We start from the raw sequence: 23273 nt of genomic DNA on the forward strand, positions 1-23273 counted from the left end.
AACCAATAGCTTAGTTAAAACATTGTAACCTTAGAAAAAACAATACGTAGTACTACAACAAATTATAAAATAGTAAGTCCTTGACCTTTTCCTCTTAAATATCACAAAGTAATGAATCAAACTGTTTCAGATAAATATTTTCGCAACACGTTAACAATTACAGTAACGAAAGCTACAAAAGATAAAGTGAGAATTTCTGTATTTGTAGTGATTCCCTATACTTGAAAAGCAAGTTTATTTACTTACTTTATTTTTTTTCAAGAGAGAGAGAAAGCACAAGTGGGGGAGAGGGGCAGAGAGAGACAGAGAAAGAATCCTAAGCAGGCTCCACTCTCAGCACAGATCCCAACGCAGGGCTCAATGTCACAACCCCGGGATCATGACCTGAGCCGAAATCAAGAGCCAGACGCTCAACCTGAGCCACTCTGACTCCCTGAAAAGCAAGTTTAATTAGAGCAAGAAAAGGTCATAATTATTCTTCTCAGTAATTTCAAGGACTGTAGGGGTTGATCGTACTGGTTCACTATTTTACATCTAATTTCACTCTACTTTCTAGGATGCTTCTCCTAGATGTAATAGTTCATCGGCATCGCTCTTGTGCTAGACCACATGATCAAGTTTATCTCTCAGTTCACATGACTATCACACAGAAGACCATTAAAAGTCCACAACCACTAAGTAAAATACAACTTACTCAAATTATGATTCTACCTCAAACCTCAAAGTATCCCGAAGTTTCCCAAAATCATCTCCTTCTAACCCTGATACAAGAAACACCATGACCTCGTAATAAAAGAGTGTTTCTCAAAGGGTTTTCCACGGAATACTTGTTGTCATACATCATCCAGGTATTGTTTAAAAAAAAAAAAAAAAAAGACGAGGGGTGCCTGGGTGGCCCAGTCAGTTAAGCATCCGACTTCAGCTCAGGTCAGGATCTTGCAGTTCCTGAGTTCGAGCCCCACATCAGGCTCTGCGCTGACAGTGCAGAGCCTGGAGCCTGCTTTGGATTCTATGTCTCCCTGTCTCTCTGCCCCTCCCCCTATTCATGCTGTCTCTGTCTCTCAAAAATAAATAAAACATTAGAAAATTTTTTTAAAAAATGATGATTCTCTCATCATATATATATATAAATATGCATATTCTCATCATATATAAATTCTAGAGTAACTGGCACTACTCTTGATGTTTACTTTTGTTTAAAATAGTTTCCCAAATTTATGTAGTCACATCAACATCTGCCTCCCCTCTCCAGCCACAAAGCACCTATTAATATCCCCTGGATTTCCAAAGCACCTGTTGAAAGTAGGGATAGGGCTAGACTGCAGAAGCCCTAATTCCAAAACAGAAAAGAGTTATACCACGAAGAAGCAAGGGGCAAGAAGGAAGGGGGGAGCGGGTCTTCACCCTCCCCGCCCCGCTCCTGGTCACCATGAGAGCTAACGTGCAGCAGATATAGAAGCGCCAGGAGGCGGGGTAGGAGGGCTGGCCAGCAAAGGGCCAGCCATTCCCCGTGTGCTAAGTGGAAAAAGGCAGTGGACACTAGAAAGTGAGTTCAGAGCAACTAGACCACAAGAGCTACCGCGGGGCCCTGATGAGTATCAGTGGGGAAGAGAAATCCCCTCATATACGAAGGAGTTTTGTAGGCAGTGGCCAAAAACGACAGCCATTCATATATCTGGGATGACCTATACGTGCAGTGCGGGTCATTCAAAAACAAAAGTCTTTATGTAAAGAACTTCTGGACTGATTCACATACTGACAAAGCAGCTGAGCAATTCTGGGCCATAGCTTCCGAAAACCTTACATCACTCCCACTGGCAGTTTCGTGTGAGTAACAAGGGATCAGAAAATCCATGGAACTAGCAAAGCCTTCTCACTTGCATCCACTATAGAGTTCATCTGGAGTAATGGGAAGACAGAAGCAAAAAACACCAGAGTCTACAGGTCATAGGGTTATCCCTCCTGTTTGCCACACTTACACAACTCCGACAATCAGTGAGTCAACATCCAAGACCCCAAGTCAGAAAAGGAAAAATGTCAAAGGAAAAGGAAATGAACCATCAAAGACAATACAAAGGAGTATAAAGTCAAGTTCTCCGTTCACCGAGTTCTTGTAAATTAAAAATACTCATTCACAGCTCGGACTTAAGCAGCAACCCAGGAAAACGGCATATCCACGCTAATTTTCTAGTCCGTCCTTTCTCCCGTTCTCCGTCTCTCCTTCCTAGTTCCTGGTCCCTTTCTAAACTCCTCTCCATGAAATTCTCCAGTCTGTCCCTTTTTTTTTTTTAATGATGCGCACTTTTCTTTCTGAAAAAAAAAAAGAACTATGTCTACAATCTTTTTGCCGTTAAACAGTCAACATATATTAGCTTCAATCTACACTAGAGTTTCAAACTCTTTTGATCCCGATCTACAGTAGAAATACAGAAAAACAAAGAGTTTGACAGGAAAATACTTATTCTTTCTAAACACAATGTGCTTGGTATTCTCTATTCTGGTCTGTTTAATTTTTTAAATGCTCTCTGGACTCAGTAAATTGATTTTAAAAGCTATCAAAACAATTGGATGGAACACAATGAGCTACCTACACAACATACTGGCACTAAGTGTACCAAAAGAGAAAAGGTTCAAAGAAATTAACTGCCAAAGTGAGGTGTAGTATAACAAAGTGTTAATTTGTACGAAGTTTGGTTCCTTTACCCTAAACAGCCTGGACTCACTCTGTACTAGTAACCGAGTCCCAGGAATTAGGAAATGTTTCACAAAACTGACAGCATTATGCTGTTTGATTTTACACTGCTATGCTGAGGTATGCCTTACATTTCCATATGAAAAATAAATTCCTAAAATTCTTAAAGTGTTAATCCTAACATCCCCACTCTCACTCACAGCCATATATATTTTTGAAAAGAGATGCAATACCATACGATTTCACTCATATATGGAATTGAAGAAATAAAACAAACAAAGGCAAACACAAACAAACAAACAAAACCAGACTCTTAAACACAGAACAAACTGGTGGTTGCCAGAGGGGAGATGGATGGGGGGGGGGGGGGGGAAACAGAGAAAGGGCTTAAGGGGACATTTATCTAGAGCACTGAGCAATGTACAGAATCGATGAATCCTTGGATTGCACACCTGAAACTAATATAACACTGGACGTTAATTATACTTCTACTTAAAAAAGAAACAAAAAAGACAAATAGAAAAATAATAGACATCACCTACTATATCAGCATTGTATTAGATCAAAAAATTATACTTACTGTCATTCTTAGAATAAGACTAAATTACTGGCAAGTATAAAGGAAACAAGTGCCCAACCTGTATTTCTGATGACATTGGTGATAATCCTGAGGACTTTAAATAAAATAAACTTAATCATCTGTATCACATGAACACTTTGATAGTCTGGCGTGACAAATTCTACTAACCTACAGCTGAAGTGAAAAACAAAGCATCCTAGAAAAGATTCAGATGATTCGGATTCTTCTAACAAGCCCTCATCACCTCACCTAACTGACCCACATGTGAAAAGATGTCAATAAGCTTCAAAACCACCCCAATGAAAGGAAAAGTTTAAACCCCAGTACCAGCTGAGGTGCTCTGGTAATAAGTTTCTTATTGACTATTTAGATGTATGAGTATGCATATACTAAATAACCTACAAAATTAAGGATAACTTAAATGAGATTACCAAGTACAAGATTCAGAAAGCACCAAAAAACAGTTACCCACACACAGCCTTACATGCTTCTTTTGTTATTAACATTATCTGACATCTGTTTTAAGTCAGTTGGTAAAGAAGTCCCTAAAATACCAATTTCCCTTTTCAAAGGAGAGGTAGCCAATTCAGTGAACAAGACAGTCATGTCCTCATTGACAGCAAGTTATAATGTTTATAATATAAATGTTATTTTTATTCATACAATTCTACTGTAAGTCATTCTAGAGTTCTACTGCTGATATCAAAGCTATTATTTTATAAACAAACACACAAATCTCTATCATTTCAACAGTCGAAAAACAAGGACACAAGTCTTTCTAATCTTATCAGATATAACTGGAAAATACGCATTATTAAATTTAAGCAGTCTATATAGCCTGAAGGCACTCTTATCCCACTGCTCTACCGCTCATTGGCTTAATTCCTACTTCCTCTCTAGGAGTCTACACTTCCTCCCTCAAGCCATCAGCAAGAACAAGGAATGCTGTCCCCCACCCACCCGAGAAAAAAAGTACCCGAGTGAACTGTCAGTTTTCTTGTCATGATAGTGTAACGAACAAAACATTAACTGTACCGATAATAAAAGTGAAATGGACCATAACCAGGAATAAAGTGAAATTGATGGAATGAAGTCACACAGACAGAATCTTGGCTGACTCCATTTTTTACAGTAGCCTATCATCAGCATAAAAATAAGGCATAACTAGATGACGCATTCATTCACGTAAACAGCCAAACACAAATATACCCAGCATGTGATATAGACTATTTAACGACTACTGCTCTACTGTTGCAAATACTGGATCTTTTAAAAAATCAAACTAAAAACTGTACCATTTCACACAAATCGTAATTATCATATTTAAGCCCAACAAACAATCCCTATAAATTTCCAATACAGACCAAAAAAGTAATGTCTAAGAAATTATATTGGGGTCATTTCGCTATCTGGAAACTTCCTTGATCTACTTTTTATATAATGTTAGATAATAAGAATAAAATAGGGCATTTCCCCAAAAGGCAGTAATCAACTGAGACCCAACAGCTGACCTATATCAATACTTAAATGCAGAGAACACACTGGCATTCTTAACATAAATTCTCAAATAACTTAAAAATAGCAATACCACTGAAGATACATCTCTTGACAGCTTTTCCATTCTTAACTTCTTCCTAGTCCTTACCCAAACTTCTGTGTTTGATAACTCCCACTTTCAAGACCTCGTTATCTATCTTACAAATGCCTGAACAGTCACTGCTTGACCCCACAGTGTACAAAGTAAGTCCCTAAAAATTCTAGTCTCTTTTTTTCAATTACTGAGAAATACAATATGAATTTACTTGAGACTATATATTTTTGTCATGTCATATCAGACTTCTAAAAAGACAAAATATGAACGATAGCCCTAAAACTTAACCTACTTTAAACTGTGCAAAATCCCTGGTTTGAAATTACTTAAAATACATTAATAAAAATAAAATGTGTTTGGCCAAATATTTATTCGATTTTTGGCTTATTTGGCTTAAATTAAATATGCATAAGCAAGGGTTCTTTTTATAGAGATATAAAAAACAAAGCTCAAGAAAACATACCTAGTGGAAAAATATACATAAATTATTCTGGCCAAACAGCAAAGTATCGTATTGCACAAAACTACTATGTAAACTCTTAAAAACCAAAAGGCAATTCAGGATATGATTTTCCCTTTTATTATAACTGTACATTTATATTTATTACTGGTGCATAGAGATCTCCCACCATTTCATAGATGAGAAAGAACAGATATTATATGACAACCATGATCATTGACAAGAGTGTCGCTATGGAACCATAATCCAAGAGCGGGCACTCTAGAAGTACCTAAAGCGTTTCTTTGAATTTTCAAAAGAAACACTAGGAAAAGTCTCTACATTTATGAAACAGGGAATGGAAAATTACATACGCTTTATAAAATAGTTTACCCTACACATAAAAATAAAAGACATAACAAAACCAGTACCAAAGTCAATCACAATGGTCTCACGCTTAGGAGAAAAGATGGGTTTCGAATTCTTACATTCCCAGCATGAGCCTAGGAGCCTGTAAAAACCATCCCATTCACATGTATGAACACACACACACACACACACACACACACACACACACACACACACACACACACTTTCAACACCTCATGACATGAAGCTGCTAGAAAACTTCTGATCCGGGCCAAGTTCAATACAATTATTAGGGATAGGCCATCTTACGGCCCAGGAGTGATTTACCTGACAAACTAATTTTTAATCAATTTCAAACCAAAAATCAATCAGTCAACCTGACAAACTAATTTTTAATCAATTTCAAACCAAAAATCAATCAGTCAATCAATCAACGAAATAATCACCACTCGACTTGTACTTCAAGAAAATAAAGGTCTACTCGGGAAGGCATCGTAGTGCGAACACCTGCCAACAAAGTAAAATTGTTAGGACCCCACAGGTACGACCCTGGCCAGCACCCCTCGGCGCAGGTGTGGGTGGTGAGGAGTTTCTCTCTCCCAACAGAGGGCCGGGTGTTCAACGCGCTCGCACGCACGTGACCCGGGAAGAAGAACTTAGGCCAAGCCCCCAAGCTTGAAGGTCACATGGAGCGTCTGCGCGCCTCGCTGAGCCCTTCGGCTAAGGTAGGTCTTCCTCCAAATCCCGTCTCCGGGGAGGGAAATGACGACAAAAGTCCAACCGGCTTAGATCCGAATTAAATTTACAGTACATCTACCCCTCAAGTGGGAGCTGTTCCCAAACATTCCCCACCAAGTACTATCGCAAAATGTCTTAACCATTATGTCATGCTGTCTTCCAAACATGACAATTTCTGGAAAGTCCGTGTGCGGCAGTTTCCTCTGCGAGTGCCATACGGAGATGAAATAAAACCCACGGGCCACCACCTTCCAGTTCCTGTTGACCGAAGAGATGTTCATCTCTCCGCCCATTTCAAGAGCGATTTCCAGAGCCTGGGAAGGAATGCGTTTCCCCCAACCGACACCTTTCAACTGAATGTGTGTTATTCCGCCATGCGCTGGGGCAACCGTGAGCAATAATCCACTTTGCTCATCACCGAATTACTCAAAATCTCTGACGGTTGACCTGAAAACAGAAGTCCTTCCTCCCAAACGCCACTTTAAATCAAGGCAATAATGGGGTAGCGCGGTTTTTACTCTTGGGACAACATCTACCAAAAACTATTAAAAAAAAACACACAAAAAACTCGGGTAAGTGGGATCCGTTCCCTTCCCGCACATGTACTTCGAGCTACGTACCAGGCCCGTGACGCGTTTACCATACATGTCACATGGACGATCTATGTCCAGCCACGTACTGATCGCCGAGCCCCGCCGCTCACTCGCGGCGACCCCCCGCAACAACGTAACCACCGATGCCCAACGAAACGGGGGCGGACTTAGGCCAGGCACACTCACCCCACTCCAGGTATTCGAGAATGTTCTTCTCCCTTCGGAGCGGAGAGTTGTTGCACTCATCGTACAGGCAGATGAGGATGTCCAGCAGCGTCTCGACGCTGAAGCACTGCCCGTTGGTCTGAGCGGGCCCGTCCAGGATGAACTGCTCCAGCTGCCGCAGGCGCACCTCTCCGGACATGTTTGCGCCCACGTCCGCCGCGCCTCCCCTCGGTCACTGGCGCGCGGGGCACGCGGCGGCCCCGAGCCGGAGTTCTGGAAGCGGTGGGTCCGGTCCCCTCACGCAGCTGTCAGGCCGGGCCGCGGACGCCCGACAACCCCCCCCCGCCCCGCCCCCGAGCGGCCGGGGAGCCCCCCGGCCCGGAGCGCCTGCGATCCCGCGCGCGCACGCCCGGCTCTGCGGGGCGAGCTACCATGCAACGGGGCTTTCGTACATCTTTTCCAAAGAAGAGCACGGTGCAGTCGCAGGAGGCGATCCAAGTACAACGGACCCAAGAGTCCAGACTTCTTTAAAAAAAAAAAAAAAAAAATTTTTTTTTTTCCTTTAAGAAAGAAAAGAAAACACAACTCTTCGCCTTCATTCAAAATTCACCTCGTGCCACACAACCCCGCAGCGAGCCCGGCCGCATCATTAATGGCTTGGGTCCGATCCGCTCCCGGGGAAGGAGGACCACGGCAAGGGGAGGAAGCCCCCAGAAGGCACTCGGCGGAGGCAAAGGCAGCGCCGCCGCCGCCGCCGCCGCAGAGGCTCCCCGGGCGCCGCGGGCAGAGCGGCCCGGCGGCGGGGTCCGCGGGGCAGCCCCTCGGCGCGCCGCCCGCCCGGCCCTGCCCGGAGGACGCGTCTCCTCCCTGCTCCCGGCGTCCCCCTCGTCAGGGCTCTGCGGCGAGTCCGCTCTCCCGCGGATTCCGGACGACACTCCTCATTTTCCTCGCGGCGTCCGCCGGGGCCTGACGCGCGGGCTGCGGCGGCGCCCGCCCCGGCTCCGGGGGCTGCGGCTACTCGGCCGCCCGCGCCCGCCCCATGGCGGGGGGTCGCCGGCCGGGGGCCTGCGCCGCGCGCGGCGGACGGCCGCTCTCCCCCGCCCCCCTCGGCCGCCCGGCGGCCGCCCCGGAGGCTCCCGACGCCCTGGCGCGGGGCGCGGGGGGAGGGGGGGGCTTCTGGATTCACGGGACGCGGTCGGCGCCTTCTCCCCCTTCTTCACGCCCCGGGGCTCAGGGCATCTTTTCCCCGACCGGGCGCGGGAGGAGGGGTCGGTGCCGCCGGTGAGGAGAGCGGAGGCTGCGGCAGCCCGGCTCGCAGCCACTCCCTTCCTCTCCGTCCCACCCCTCCCCCGCCTTCCCGGCCTGGCGCGCTCGCGCCCTGGGCTCCGCGAGGCTCCCCCCCAGCCCCCGCCGCGCCCGCGCGCCCGCGCGCGCGCAGCCTACAGCGCGCCGCCGCGCCCGGATCCAATATGGCGGCCCGGCCGCGCGCGCGCCCGCGCCGCCCCCCGCTCCTCCCCCGCCCGAGCCCCGCGGGGCCCAGCGGGGTCGGTCCCACCCCAGCTGCGCGGCGCGGAGCCGAGGCCCAGGAGGGGCGCGGGCCGCGGCGCGGGCGGCTGCACCCCCGGCGGGGCCGCGGCCGCCGCGACGTGGAACGCAGGGATGCTGGAGGACCCGCGGAGGCCTCTGGCGCGGTCGGCGAGCGGGCCTTGCCCGGCGCCCCCGGAGCACCACCTGCCCGGCACGTTTGCTCCGGGAGGAGGGGTGGGGGAGGGGCAGGAGCAGCCGCTGGGCCCCCCGCCCCCAGACTTGCTGAGGACGTGCCCCTCCTAGCGCCCCTTACCTGCGCACCACCCGCCCCCCCCCCCCCCCCCCCCCCCGCAAATGCGGTTCCCGAGCTCAACCGACTCGCAATTCCCTGGGTGTCTAATTACACCACTTCGTGTGTCATTCCCAGGACAAATGCAATGACAGACCCGTGTGCGCTAGCGTCCGGGTCGGGAGTGTGTGTGCCAAGCAAGGGCAGGATGCCCATCTCCAGTTCCGAAAGTTTCCCTACGCGGAGCACTGGGCTCCTCCTCCGGAACCACTCCAGCTGCCGCCAAGGTTATACCACCTGCAGGGATTCAGGCGGTGCAGGGAGTCCCGACCGTGCTCGGCCGGCTTCGAACCCACGGTCCCTGTGTGTGCGCGCGCCCGCGCCCCCGCGCGCGCCCGCACACGTGTGACCCTGGGGCCCTGCAGACGCTGGGTAACAGGGGCAAGTCGTTCAAGAGCTACGGTCCCCGATGCTTTCAGGCATTCAGGGCCTTCCCGGTTTTTTCCAGTCTTGGTTTCAGGAGAGCTCTGTTTACGGATTTCTCATGGAAGGTCCCACATTGAAATGTATCACCAAACTGGGTCACTGCATTTCTGTCATTTCCTCTCAAAATGGCCATCTCCTTTATAATTTTTCTCCAGAATACAATTATGTTATATCCCTTGCCTATGCCCGTGGGCCAGTAATGTGTTCTATGTTAGTGCCCACAATGGCATCTTTTTTACATCTTAATAATGTGGAAGCTGAGGAACAACTAGGAATGAAGTCTAAGAAACAAAGGCTGATAGAAATTATTCAAGTTGCTGTGATTCACAAAACACTATGAATTTTGCGTAGCATCTACGCTTGCCAAGTCTACACTTGCCTGGCTTAAATGGGAGGGCATTATCGCCAACGTGCTGTTGACACGGGTGATACTTAGACAAAAGATCAATCGTTTCTAGCCATGACATTTTTATATGTGTGTGTTGTCTGATTATAAAAGTAACAGAAAAGCAAAACTGAACTGTTTAATCCCAACACAGATAATCATATTTTGGTGTTTATTATTCAGGTCTTCTTTCCATGCATTTTAACAGAAATGATACATACTAAAAGACAGCTTCATAGCCTTCTCTTTTCAGTTGGCAATATACTATAAACATCTCTTTAGGTCAAAGAATGTCCTTTAACAACATGGTTTTTAATAGCGAAGCCAAGACATTTTAACACTCTCATTTGACCTAGCAAAGAAAGAAACCATTCCTTTCATTTTTCCACCATAGAACTGACTCCAAGAGGGGCACCTGGGTGGTTCAGTCAGTTAAGCATCCAATTCCCGCTCAGGTCATGATCTCGCGGTTTGTGGGTTCGAGTCCCATGTAGGGCTCTGTGCTGACAGCTCGGAGCCTGAAGCCTGCTTCAGATTCTGTGTCTCCCTCTCTCTCTGTCCCTTCTCTGCTCTCACTCTGTGTGTGTGTGTGTGTGTGTGTGTGTGTGTGTGTGTGTGTCTCAAAATTAAGTCAACATTTAAAAAAAAGAACTGACTCCAAGATACCTACTCATCCAACTTGTAAATAACTATAAGAAAGAGTTTAAAAGAGAGAATTTTAAAAATGTTCGATCTTCATAAATGCTAATTAACAATGGAAGCGTATGAGGTACAGATACGTTTTCTAACAAAGGAGTCAAGCTGCGAGTCGTGTCTCTACCTATTCTGTTAGCGCTTGGGTACCACCCACAGTCCCGGGTATTGATGGTTGCTTAATAACCTTTTCCACATTGTTTAGAGAGTAAAGGGGAGGACTTATTTTTATGTTTAAAAAAAAAAAGGCACAAAGAGAAGGAAGAAGGTTGAACGCAATCAATTTTGCTTGAATAATTCAAGCTCAGGGACTTAATAATTAACTAGACACTAAACACATTGTGCGGGTGTTATTTTAAATGTTCCGGTTGAAGTGTGAACATGCTTGTTAATGAAACCGGTCTTAAGCCAAAGAAAGGCGCAGCCTCGGCAGCCCCACGGTGCTTGAACTGCTCCTGCGAAACACGAGGGCCACAGGCTGCCTGGCAGGGTGTTCCCTGGGAAAAGAGCCTGGGGAGGTCTTTGTGAAATTCCAGTCGGGGGCCTGGAGATTAGATAGATGCATTAGATTAGATGTATGCTACCCACAAACACAGTTTGTTTGAAGTCATCAGAAAACGTTTTAGGAAGGTGTTGGGAATTATTGCGACCTTTCAGAATAGAAAGAGGACAGGACAGGAGTCATTATGCCTCGTCTCCAATGCAATCTCCCTTGATCTATCCAATCCTCTGACTCTGGCCTAAAAGCAAGAGAATTGGTCCACCAAGGAACATTTATAACGACCGACCCCACTCTTACCTCGCCGTATCTTACTCCAGAACGATGGACGACATGGGGCACCTGGGTGGCTCAGCGGGTCGGGCTCATCATGCTCTCGTGCTCCGTGGGTTCGAGCCCTGCGTCGGGCTCTGTGCTGCCAGCTCAGAGCCTGGAGCCTGCTTGGGATTCTGTGTCTCCCTCTCTCTCTGCCCCTCTGCCACTCACACTCTGTCTCTCTTTCTCTCTCTTAAAAATAAATAAACATTAGGAAAAAAAAAAAAAGAGTGACGGACAACAGGGCCAAAAATAAGGCGTGTGCCACATCACATCCCCGTTCAGCCGAGCGCGTCGTGACCCCACAAATGAATGACTTGGTTTTAACAGCCTCTGAGGATGAAACCCCAGCTTGTCCTCATTTCACAGCTGGCTCCCAAACATGAGTAATTGCTTCCTTTACAGAACACTTACAATGTGTAAATCCTGTCCTGAGTACATTGGACACACTATTCTATTCAGTTGTCATAAGCATATGAAGTAGAAAAATTATCCTCTCCATGTCGTAGATGAGAAAACTGAGGCCTAGCAAACATAGATCCGTAGCTAGGAAGAGACCAAGGAGCTGCGAGTTAACACCAGGCCCACCTCGTGCCAGGGCCCAGGGTGTTATTTTTTTATTTATTTATTTTTTAAGATTTTATTTTTAGGTAATCTCTCCACCCAATGTGAGGCTCAAACACAGCCCCGAGATCGAGAATCACACGCTTTACCGCCTGAGCCAGCCAGACTTCCCCAGGGCCTGTGGTTGTAACCACTACACAAGTGAGGTCTGAAAGTGTGCAGAATTCTGTAAACCCAGAATTCTATTGTAACCAGGAAGCAGGGAGATACAGTGGTTAATTCACATAGTTGGGCATTAGAAATTGACATGCGGGCAAAAGAGGGAAGTAGAGAGGATATGGCAGGGTCCAGCCAGAAAACCAGAAATCACCCATGTATTAAAACCGGGGGAACCTTCATTCTGGTAAATGGTGACGCAGGTGATGGACGGGCTGAGGAAACAAACAGGGGAGATCAAGGTAACCCCCAGTTTGGGGGCGGCAGCTGGTGCAGCCGCAACGCTGGTGGGAGTGAGAACCGGGCCTGGTGGGGGCTGAGCCACAGAAGAGACAACTACTAGGGAGGCTGTTGGAGGCAGAGAGAGAGGAGGAGAATCCTCTCACCTCGAGTCCCCAGTCTTTTGTGGGCTAGCACAGAGCCTGTGAAGGAGAGACCGTACCCGGTGTTCCCCCAGACACAGAGCCGGCGATGGGTAAGGAATGGCTGTAAAGGCAGGCAGGCCAAGGATTTACACACATACAATCCACACTGTGTCGGTTTTACCGAAACTATTAAAAAAGAAAAAAAATGAGGGGCGCCTGGGTGGCTCAGTCGGTTGAGCGTCTGACTCTTGATTTCAGCTCAGGTCATGATCCCAGGGTCCTGGGATCAAGCCCTATGTCGGGCTCTGTGCTGAGCGTGGAACCCACTTGGGATTCTCTCTCTCTCTTCCTCTCTCTCTCTCTCTCCCCCTCTCTCTCTCAAAAATAAATATATTTTTTAAATTTGTTAACGTTTATTTATTTTTGAGAGAGAGACAGAGCACAAGCAGGGGAGGAGCAGAGAGAGAGAGAGAGAAACACAAAATCTGAAGCAGGCTCCAGGCTCTGAGCTGTCAGCACAGAGCCCAATGTGGAGCTCAAACTCACAAACCATGAGATCATGACCTGAGCCGAGGTCGGACACTCAACCAACTGGGCCACCCGAGTGCCCCAATAAATAAAAATTTTTAAAAAGATGACATAAATGTTTTATCTCTGGACAACCATTAAGTGGGCTTTGAAGTGCATGGTTTTAACACAGGAGCAATTTTCACTCTTCCCTTTTCATGTTTATTTTGCTTTCCTTGATCCCCCAAGAAGCTTAAAACCCCCACCAAACAAACCCTCCTTATCTAGGGCGAGTTTAATTTGGTTCACAGACTAACATTTCCCACTCGCTCATCAATAGATCTTGCCCTATCTTTATTTTTATTTATTTATTTTTAATGTTTTTATTTATTTTTGAGACAGAGAGAGACAGAGCATGAGCAAGGGAGGGGCAGAGAGAGAGGGAGACACAGAATCCGAAGCAGGGTCCAGGCTCTGAGCTGTCAGCACAGAGCCTGATGCGGGGCTTGAACTCACGGACTGTGAGATCATGACCTGAGCCGAAGTTGGATGCTTAACCGACTGAGCCACCCAGGCACCCCAAGTCTCGCCCTATCTTTAAATCCCTGGTTTAAACTTTTCATTAAAGCTCTATATTCACAAGCTCTACTCTAAAAGGAATTTTCAGAAATAGGCTTCGGGTCAAACATTATGATACAGGTATTGTCCACTATTGGAGCTCTCTCGTCAAGTTGAACATTAAGAAGATAGGTGGTCTTCTCTTATAAATTCCATCCTCTGGAAACATTTGGCAAGACTCTGTGACCATGTGTGAGGACAAAAGCCAAGCCCAGCAAGCCAGTGCGTGCCTCTCAGTCCTGAGGTGGCACAGGAGGTGACACAGCCAGCCAAAGAAGTGAGAATTGAAGTATCCAGTTCCCACACGTGGAAATCGCTCTGGCCCAGGTGCCCAGTGACTTCCACGAGACCCAAGCCAACTGTCAATCCTCAGGCCACATTTATTTGACCTTTTAGCAGGATTTGGCAGCACTGATCACCCCCCTTTACTGAAATACTTCTTCACTCTGCTTCTACGCTGTCTTGATTTTCTCCTACCTCGCAGGCCACTCCTTCTCAGTCTTCTCTGGAGGGTCCTCCTCGTCCTTCTGATCTCTAAAAATTGGATGCCCCAGGGATCAGTCTTTGAGCCCTCTCTCCTTTCTCTCTACACCCATCCCCTTAGATGATATCAATTAGTCTTAAGGATTAAATACTATACACAATGGTTGGGGGCGCGTGGGTGGCTCATTCGGTTGAGCGTCGGGTCGGCCTTCCACTCAGCTCACCATCTCGCGGTCTGTGAGTTCAAGCCCCCTGTCGGGCTCTGTGCTCACAGAGCGGAGCCTGCTTCGGATCCTCTGTCCCCCTCCTTCTCTGCCCCTCCCCTGCTCTCTCTCTCTCTCTCTCTCTCTCTCTCAAAAATAAATATTTAAAAACCAAGTGAAAACTCTTAAAAAAAATAAAAACAAATAAATAAATACTAGACACGATGCTTTGAAAGCCACGGCGCAAATTCTTCAACACTCTTCTCAAGAGGTTGGGCCTACATCCCCTCACCTTGAATCTAGGCCAATGTTAGTGGTTCCCCTGTAACAAGTAGAACGTAGGGAAGTGAGTGTTCAACTTCCAAGGCTGGCTATAAAAGGCCACGTAACCTTCCCTTGTCCACTGGGATACTATCACGAAAACCCTGTGCTGCCATGTAAGAAGTTCAACTCCTATAAGAAGCCCAACCATCCCCGGGACTGCCCTGCTAGGAGGGAGCCCACACCACGAAGGAACCCCATGCAGACACCAAGTCAGCAGCTCAGCTAGGCATCCTTGACTGCCAGACAATTGGCTGAAGATGTCTCCGGAGGATTCCAGCCCCCGGCTGTTAAGTCACCGCCACCAAGACCTCGGGTGGCTCCAGTCGCGGGGGAGCAGACAAGCTCTCTCACTGTACCTTTCCCAAATGTCCAAATGCACGGCATCCAGGAACCTGATAAAATGATCGTGTGAAGCTGCTACGTTTTGAGGTGATTTGCCACGCTAACGTGATAACCGGAATGAAACATAAATGCTGATGCCCCCCAAATTTATTGTTTTTTTGAATCTGAACCTGTGCCCCGAACTCCAGACTTACCTTTCGGCCTGTTTGACACTTGTCTGAAGGCAGTATGTTCAGAACGGAAGTCTTTAACCTGCCCCCCCCCAAAAGCATGAGAATTCATGATCGTTCTCCAGGGCTCTCCACCCCGGGAAATAGTGTCTTCATTTACCCAGCTCCGTAGCATGAAGCCAAACTCTTTGCTTTCTCTTACCCTCCAAGACCAGACTGTTAGCGGCGAATCCTGTCTACTCTGTCTTGTAATGGGCTCCAACCAATCAGGACAGATGCTGGTCTGAATATCACGACAGATGTGACTGCTTCTTCCCGCAGCCTTCATGCCCAGCCTCTCGGAACACCCCACCTGCTTCCCATTCTACTTAGAAAGAAGACCAACACGCTACCATAGCCAGCAAGGCCCTCCACGACCTGGTTCCTGACTGTGTAGGATTCCATCCCCTAAAGTCCCCACTCCCATTGGGTTTCAACCACACTCCCCGCCCCCATGCTCTTTCTCAAATCGGACACACTGCTGCCTCAGGGTCTTTGCAGTTGGCCACACCCTCTGCCTAGAACATTCTTCTGCCACTCAAGTCTCTGCTCCAACATCGCTTCACAGAGACGCCTTTCCTGGACAGCAGCCCCCCCATCCCTCCATCCTCAATCCATCCATCCTGCTTTGTCATAATACGTAGCTACATGGCATTACAGGTTTTGGGTGGTCTTTATATCATTGGAGAAGTGGATAAAGGACACCAAAGATGGCTGATTGGACTAAAACAAACCCTGGTCTCTAGCTTAGAGACCCCTCCTCCGGTTTCTTCTTCCTTTGTTTGCTGTGCTCGTGAAAACCACCCCCCCACCACCACAAATATGGAGGCTGATAACTATAAATTACCCTTCCCGCTCGCATTCGGGGCTCAGACCTTTGGAGAAACGGTCCCCTCTGAGCCCGCCGGTGTTAAATAAATCTCCAATCCACCAAGGTCTCCGAGTGCCCCTTGGTTTTTCCACCAGCGTTCCAGCCTGATTCCGTAACAATACATTTGAATGTTCCTGTCTTGCTTGAATCTCTCCTCTAAAATGTAAGCTCCATGGGGGTGCCTGGTGGCCCACTCAGTTGGGCGTCTGACTTCAGCTCAGGTCATGATGTCACAGTCCGTGAGTTCGAGCCCCGCATTGCGCTCTGTGCTGACAGCTCGGAGCCTAGAGCCTGCTTCGGATTCTGTGTCTCCCTCTCCCTCTGCCCCTCCCTTAATCACGCTCTCTCTGTCTTTCAATAATAAATAAACGTTAAAAAAAAATTTTTTTTAAGAAAAACGAAGGACTTTCCCAAGGTTATAAAGCTGATAGACAGGAAGGTCAGGATTTCAACCCAAGTGAGACTGAACAGAAAGCCCATGCACCGAAATGCTTCACTAACCCAACTCCTAGCAAGCTAAGAGAAACTAGTATCAATTAATTCATTAATAATTACACTAAGCCCTATGGTCTAACCAAAAGAAGGGAAAACTAAAATGACTCCATCACACCCTTGACGCATAGAAGACACTCTCTTGCAGGAATTTTGGTCAAGAGTTTTCCAGGCAAAGAAGAGTTAAACCAGAGAGAACAGTTTTATTAAAATAGGATTTATTTCCTGTAGACAAACAGAGAAACTCCTAACCCTCAGGATGGCCACCCGACCCCCCCCCCCGCCCCCCCAATCAGACACAAAGAGAGATTGTGGAGTTGTAATCTCTCCACGATCTTAAAAACAATCAATTTCAACCCAATTTCAACCGCCATTTCTCTCGAGTGGTTTGGAATCCACCTGCCAGAAGGTAAAAGGACCAGAACAGATGCACTCCCCAGGCTGCATTCAGCAAGAAGATTCAGTGCTTCCACACCAGGACGGGGGACTAATTAAACCCACAGTCGTACGGTGGAGCCAGTGATTACGTTTTAGAACAGACTGTGACCTCTCTCTGACCCAGAAGATAGCAGCATCAGCACTTACAAGCCCAATGAAATACGGGGCTGTCAGCAATGTTCCTCACGATAAAAAATGTAACAATAATAATAATAAAAAGTATCAAGACATAAACCCGCAAATAGGATGGTATCTGGAGCCCCCCAGGCATTCATGAGAATAAAGGAAATGAAAATTCAGGAAAATTAAATCTGAGATACCAAGAGGGGCTTTCCTCAAATAAAAAAGGCCCAAAACGTCATAAGATACAAGCAAACATCCACGCAGACGGTAAGAAACAATATGAAAAACTTTGTAAGTATTACAACTTGGACTCGTTCCAACCCCTTCTTCGGATACGAGCATGGCTTGGGCGGCGGGGAGCTAGAGAATGTTAAGGAATGGTGTTTGAAGAGACAAATTAAGTGCTCTCCTCTACTGTAACCTTAGATATTCCTGTTCTTTGAAATTTTATTTCTCATAATGAGAACATGTTACCCTATATAAACAATTGATCATTAGTGGTTTATTATGTCAGCAGTGGAGCTGAATTTTGTCTGCGGCATCCACACCGCCTTTTGCTCACCCTGCCTCGTGAGAAGATCATGATTTATTTAATGACGAGCCCAGTACAAGGTACCATGGATAACAGAGGAGCAGACGATTTCTCTACGTAATAATAAATTGTCTAGGCAGTAATAAAGCTACTGCTCTGTCTTCTCCAAAGAAGACATCCAGATGGCCAACAGACACACGGAAAGATGCTCAACATCACTCATCATCAAGGGAATGCAAATCAAAACCACAACGAGGTGCCACATCACACCTGTCAGAATGGCTAAAATCAAAAACACAGGAAACGGCGTGTCGGCGAGGATGTGGAGAAAGGGGGACCCTCTTGCAATGCTAGTGGGAACGCAAACTGGTGCAGCCCCTGTGGAAAACAGTATGGAGGTTCCTCAAAAAATTAAAACTAGAGGGGCTTCTGGGTGGCTCAGTCAGTTAAGCCTCTGACTCTTGGTTTCAGCTCAGGTCATGATCTCACGGCTTCGTGGGTTCGAGCCCCACATCGGGCTCTGCGCTGACGGTGCAGAGCTGGCTTGGGATTCTCTCTCTCCCTCTCTCTCTCTCTCTCTCACTCTGCCCCTCAACTTGTGCTGTCTGTCTCTCTCAAAATAAATAAACAAACAAACAAACAAATAAATAAATAAACATTAAAAATAGAATGATCAGGTAATCCAGTAATTCCTTATTGAGTATGTACCCAAAAATAATGAAAACACTAATTGGAAAAGATTTGGGCACCTCTATGTTTATTGCAGCATTATTTACAATAGCTAAATTATGGAAGCAGCCCAAGTGTCCATCAGGAGATGAATGGATAACGATGTGGTGTGCAAATTCAATGGAATATTGCTCTGCCATAAAAAAAAAAAATGAAATCTTGCCATTTGCAAGGACACGGATGGAGCTAGAGAGTATAATTCGAAGTGAACTAAGTCAATCAGAGAAAGAAAAATACCGTATGATTTCACTGCATACGTGGAATTTAAGAAACAAAACAAACGAACGAGGAAAATTAAAAGACAAATCAAGAAACAGGCTCTTACCTATAGAGAACTTACTGCTGGTTACCAGAGGGAAGGTGGGTGGGGGATGGGTAAAGTACCTGCAGGAGATTAAGAGTTCGCTTGTCCTAATAAGCACTGAGTGATGTATAGATTCATTGAATCGCTGTATTGTACCCCTGAAACTAATATAACACTGTATGTTAACCACAGTGGAATTAAAAATTTTTAAATAAAATCGATAATTTTAAGAATAACAGATCATAAAAATATCTCTGAAGAAAAAAATCACTACTTTTTAAAAATCTTTTTTAATGTTTATTTACTTTTTGAGAAAGAGAGAGAGACAGAGACAGAGCATGAGTGGGGGAGGGGCAAAGAGGGAGGGAAACACAGAATCGGAAGCAGGCCCCAGGCTCCGAGCTGTCAGCACAGAGCCCGACGTGGGGCTCGAACCCCCCAACTGCGAGATCATGACCTGAGCCGAAGTCGGACGCTTAACCGACTGGGCCACCCAGGCACCCCCCAAAATTACTACTTTGTCCTCATTAGTATTCCATACTTAGGATGGAATTAACCATCTCACAAAAGCATTAGCTAATCATTAATAAGTATACTAGAGAATCCATTCCCAATTTTATTTAGCTGTTTTAGTTCATTCATTCATCAATAGTCATTTACCAAGCCCCCAAACTGCACCGGAACGGAACAAAAAGAATGAGTGGACGGTGTTCAACCTTCACTGTACAAAACCCCCAAAGACATAAATCGTAAGCAAAGGTATCACGATATTATTAGTGTCCTTCTATTGGAAGGAGAAGGTTGGTTAGTAGGAGGTAAAGAAGCAGAGAAATTTCCCTGAGAAGATGAATGAGAGTATCCCTTTTGGTGAGCTTTGGATTACTCACAGAACAGAGCAGACGGAGGGGATTTTTCCAACAGGGAGGAAAGAAAAAGCCAACTTTGGTGCTGTGGGAGGCAAGCCAGGACAGAAGAATCAGGCCCCTCCAGGAAGGGACAGAAGTGCAGATGACCAAGTCCAAGCACGGCAAAGTGCAATCTTGTGCGTGGGTGATTTAACACGCAAGTGGCTGGTTCCCCGAGGACAGGGCTGGGTGCAGCCGCGTCTTAGAGGAAGCAGTGATGAATGCCGAGATTATAGATGATAGTCCTTGTAGGTTAGGATGGGCGTTGGTTAGTAAAAGAGGACCCAGAGGCAGGAGCCCATGAGAGGTTCCAGGTCTCAGCCAAGAAGGGACGGACTCTAGTTTCTGCAGAGAATTGGAACAGAAACCCAAAACCAAGACGCAAAGCCTAACACATGAGCTGAGCAGGTAGAATCGGGGCGGGCAGAAGCTGTCTTAGGAGTCAGGAGCTACACGTTACTTTGGACCCACTGGACCCAACACGTAGACGCAAGGACCTACTTCCCCATCTTGCTACCTAATGGTCAGAATCGTTGGGGTGCCCTGTTCAGGTCTTCTGTGGAGTGGAGCCTGAGGGTAGTCACTGCTGGCGTGTGCTCGGGACTGGAACAGCCACGGGCTGATGCCACCTGCCTGGAAGTACCTCCCTCACTATCCCACCGTGATGCCTGGCACCTTCGACAGTCTGACCATCGCTTTGGCTCAAGATGACGTTGGGGAACACCTTTCCCAGGCTGGTTACAATCCGAGGCTGGGGTCGACTGACCACTAGTGTGTGGATACTTATTACTTTGAGCGCTGGAGCTAACGTTCAAACGATGATTTCTTCCTTACGAGCCAATTCGTCTTTTAAAGGCAAGTCAGAAGAGACAGCCCAGGTATAACGTCCTCAGCCCAAAGAACGATCAGGTGGCGATCGCGCACCTCGACGACACTTTAGAAGCTACTGCCTCAATCCCTTTCACACACTCGCGTTCAGCACACATATATTGAGCACTGACTGTATGCCAGGCTACATGCTTCCCAGTCTCCATGAGGCTTGAGAATACAAACAATTCTCTCCGCAGCAATTTCTGTCGGTCTACCTCTCTCCCCTTTTCCTCTGCCTACCTTCCCCCCATCCCATGCATCCTTTTTCCTTCCTAGCCTTCTTCCCCCCTCTTTTCCCCTCCTTTTTCCATTACCTTCCTGATACCTTCTTTTCCCTTAACTCATCATCATCATCATCAAAAAAATACATTTAAAAATATTTATTAGAGGGGCATGTGGGTGGCTCTGTCGGTTAAGCGTCCGACTCTTGATTTCAACTCAGGTTACAATCTTGTGGGTTCGCGCGTTTGAGCCCCTCATCGGGTTCCACACTGACAGTGTAGAGCCTACTTGGGATTCCCCCTCTGCCTCTCTCTCTGCCCCTCTCACGTACACACTGTCTCTCAAAATAAATTAACTCACTTAAAAACATATTTGTTATACATAACCGGTTCCCGGTGGGAAAAAAAAAGGTACGGTTTCACGTAAGCTCCTGTTAAGTTCATTAGTTGGGACAAATAGCATGAAGCTAGCACTCACTAGCACCTTCCTACAGATTTAGACGAACTCCCTTACCCAGAAGGGACAGGGCTGAAGGAAGAGAAAGCCACGTGTGTCTCTTTTTCCCGACAACTGGCGGTGAGTGGAAGGATGAAGAAAGGTCTATGCCTGGGACACCCCACAGGGCAGTGAGGAGTGGCAAATTCAGAACAAACATTCCACGGAGGGTCTGTCCTGAACGGGTCCTCACATCCTTTCTCTGACCCTCGCAACACCCCTTGCAATCAGGCAGCGTTATTATCTGCAGAGGAGGAAGCAGGTGTTAACGTTAGTGGCCGAGCGGGACGGGACCCAGTCTGCCTGGTACCAAAGTCAGAGAACAGACAGAGAACAGAAGAGCAGAGAGAGAACAGAACAGAGAGAGAAGCTTCACCAGCCTCCTAGTTGTGTCTGCTCAAACAAAGCCACGTGGGAAAAGGGGACCACAGTCAGGATTCTGAGGGCTCGCGGGCCCACTGGCTCATGGTCTCATTCGGCTTCGCGCTGTGGGCCCTGCAGGGTACGGGCATGAACTTGGGGGCGTGGAATACGTGATCCGGGAGCGCCTGAACAAGATTCAGAGCAGCAGGTGTTGAAATTTCTGAGCTGGAAAAATCATTATCTTACCCAATTCAGAAATCACGCAGCCTCTGCGTAAACATTCCCAGCGACAATCCTCCTACAAAATAAGAGTCACGGTTTGGCCACGTTGTTGATACAACAGTTCAAGCCCTTAAGGTCATGTGTGCGCAGAGGCTTTCAAAACATTTTTCTGATCCTCCCGCCTTTGTAAAATGTCATCTGCCATTGAGTCATTAAAAATCGCCAGCATGTCATGGGAGTATACTTAACATTACCGAGTTGGACACTTATACGAACGGTTGAGACGGTCCATTTTATGCTGCGTGTTTCCACAATTAGCATTTTAAATAACCACCGCGATGTAAATAATTGCGGATCTGAAACTCCACATACACATCATCATCGAATACGCATCCCGAAATTTGGTGGCATGGACAAGTCATTTTATTTCAGAAAGAAATGAAAACCTAATGAATGACTAAGCAAGTCTGTCTGTCTGGAAACTTGGCTCTGAGCCGTTAACTACGCTGGATGCCTTATTAGTGCCACTCTCTTACATCTATTCTCTCGGAAGTTTTATTAACTCCCACTTCTCTTTGGCTTCTGTGTCAACATAAGTTTAAATTGTCTACAGTGGTTAATATCTTACGACTAATTCAGTCTGATCATTTCTTTTCTAGCCTGATTATTTCTTCAATGAGACATTTATTTGGGGATATTCATGCCTTAGGTGATATATTTACCAAGATATTCTTCTGAAGAGATTTATTCTCTTCTTTTTTTAAATTTTTTAATAAATTTTTTTTAAACATTTATTTATTTTTGAGACAGAGAGAGACAGAGCATGAACAGGGGGAGGGTCAGAGAGAGAGGGAGACACAGAATCCGAAACAAGCTCCAGGCTCCAAGCTGTCGGCACAGAGCCCGACGTGGGGCTCAAACTCACGGACCGCGAGATCATGACCTGAGCCGAAGTCTGACCGAGCCACCCAGGTGCCCCATAAATTTATTCTCTTCATGTGATGGTCCTCTGTATGTGTGTTTAATCTATTTTGAGTTCTCCGCTCTTTAGAAGGAATATGTCAGTAACTTGCGCCAAGTCTCAGGCTGAAAGATTATTGTGCCCATTGTACCGACCATGAAACCCAAACTCAAGCTTAGGGAACTTCCTCAGGTCCAGTAGTAACAGGGGGAACATATTAAAGACACGACCATGGCTTAGAAGTCGATGCCCCTGTGTGTCAAAATCTATCGCTTCTATTTCACTCTTGGCACACAGCCAGTTGGCTTTTTTTCAGTCCACCCTCAACAGATTCTTTATCCACTTGGGATATTTTCATGCAAATATACAGACATTTTATTTATGGGAAGAAGAGAACAATATGTTTTTTAAAATTTTTATTTATTTATTAATTTATTTTGAGAGACAGTGTGTGCGTAAGCAGGGGAGAAAGGCAGAGAGAGAGAGAGAGAGAGTATCTCAAGCAGGGTCCATGTGAAGCGTGGATCCTGGTGTGGGGCTTGATCCCAAGACCG

The 23273-nt window shown here is 46.6% G+C and overlaps 1 protein-coding gene across 16 annotated transcripts in view; it reads right to left on the reverse strand.

The window, feature by feature from the left end:
- Positions 1–7701, reverse strand: part of CDC42BPA (CDC42 binding protein kinase alpha) — a 321704-nt gene extending 314003 nt beyond the window's left edge. For all 16 annotated transcript variants that reach the window (XM_019821471.3, XM_011290821.4, XM_019821472.3 and 13 more), the window contains exon 1: positions 7189–7701. In XM_019821471.3, the coding sequence (XP_019677030.2) occupies positions 7189–7248 (60 nt within the window). In that variant the 5' untranslated portion in view covers positions 7249–7701. The remainder of the gene's footprint in view (positions 1–7188) is intronic.
- Between the last annotated feature and the right edge of the window lie 15572 nt (positions 7702–23273).

The sequence above is a fragment of the Felis catus genome, chromosome F1 (genome assembly GCF_018350175.1).
Source record: "Felis catus isolate Fca126 chromosome F1, F.catus_Fca126_mat1.0, whole genome shotgun sequence".
Classification (NCBI taxonomy): domain Eukaryota; kingdom Metazoa; phylum Chordata; class Mammalia; order Carnivora; family Felidae; genus Felis; species Felis catus.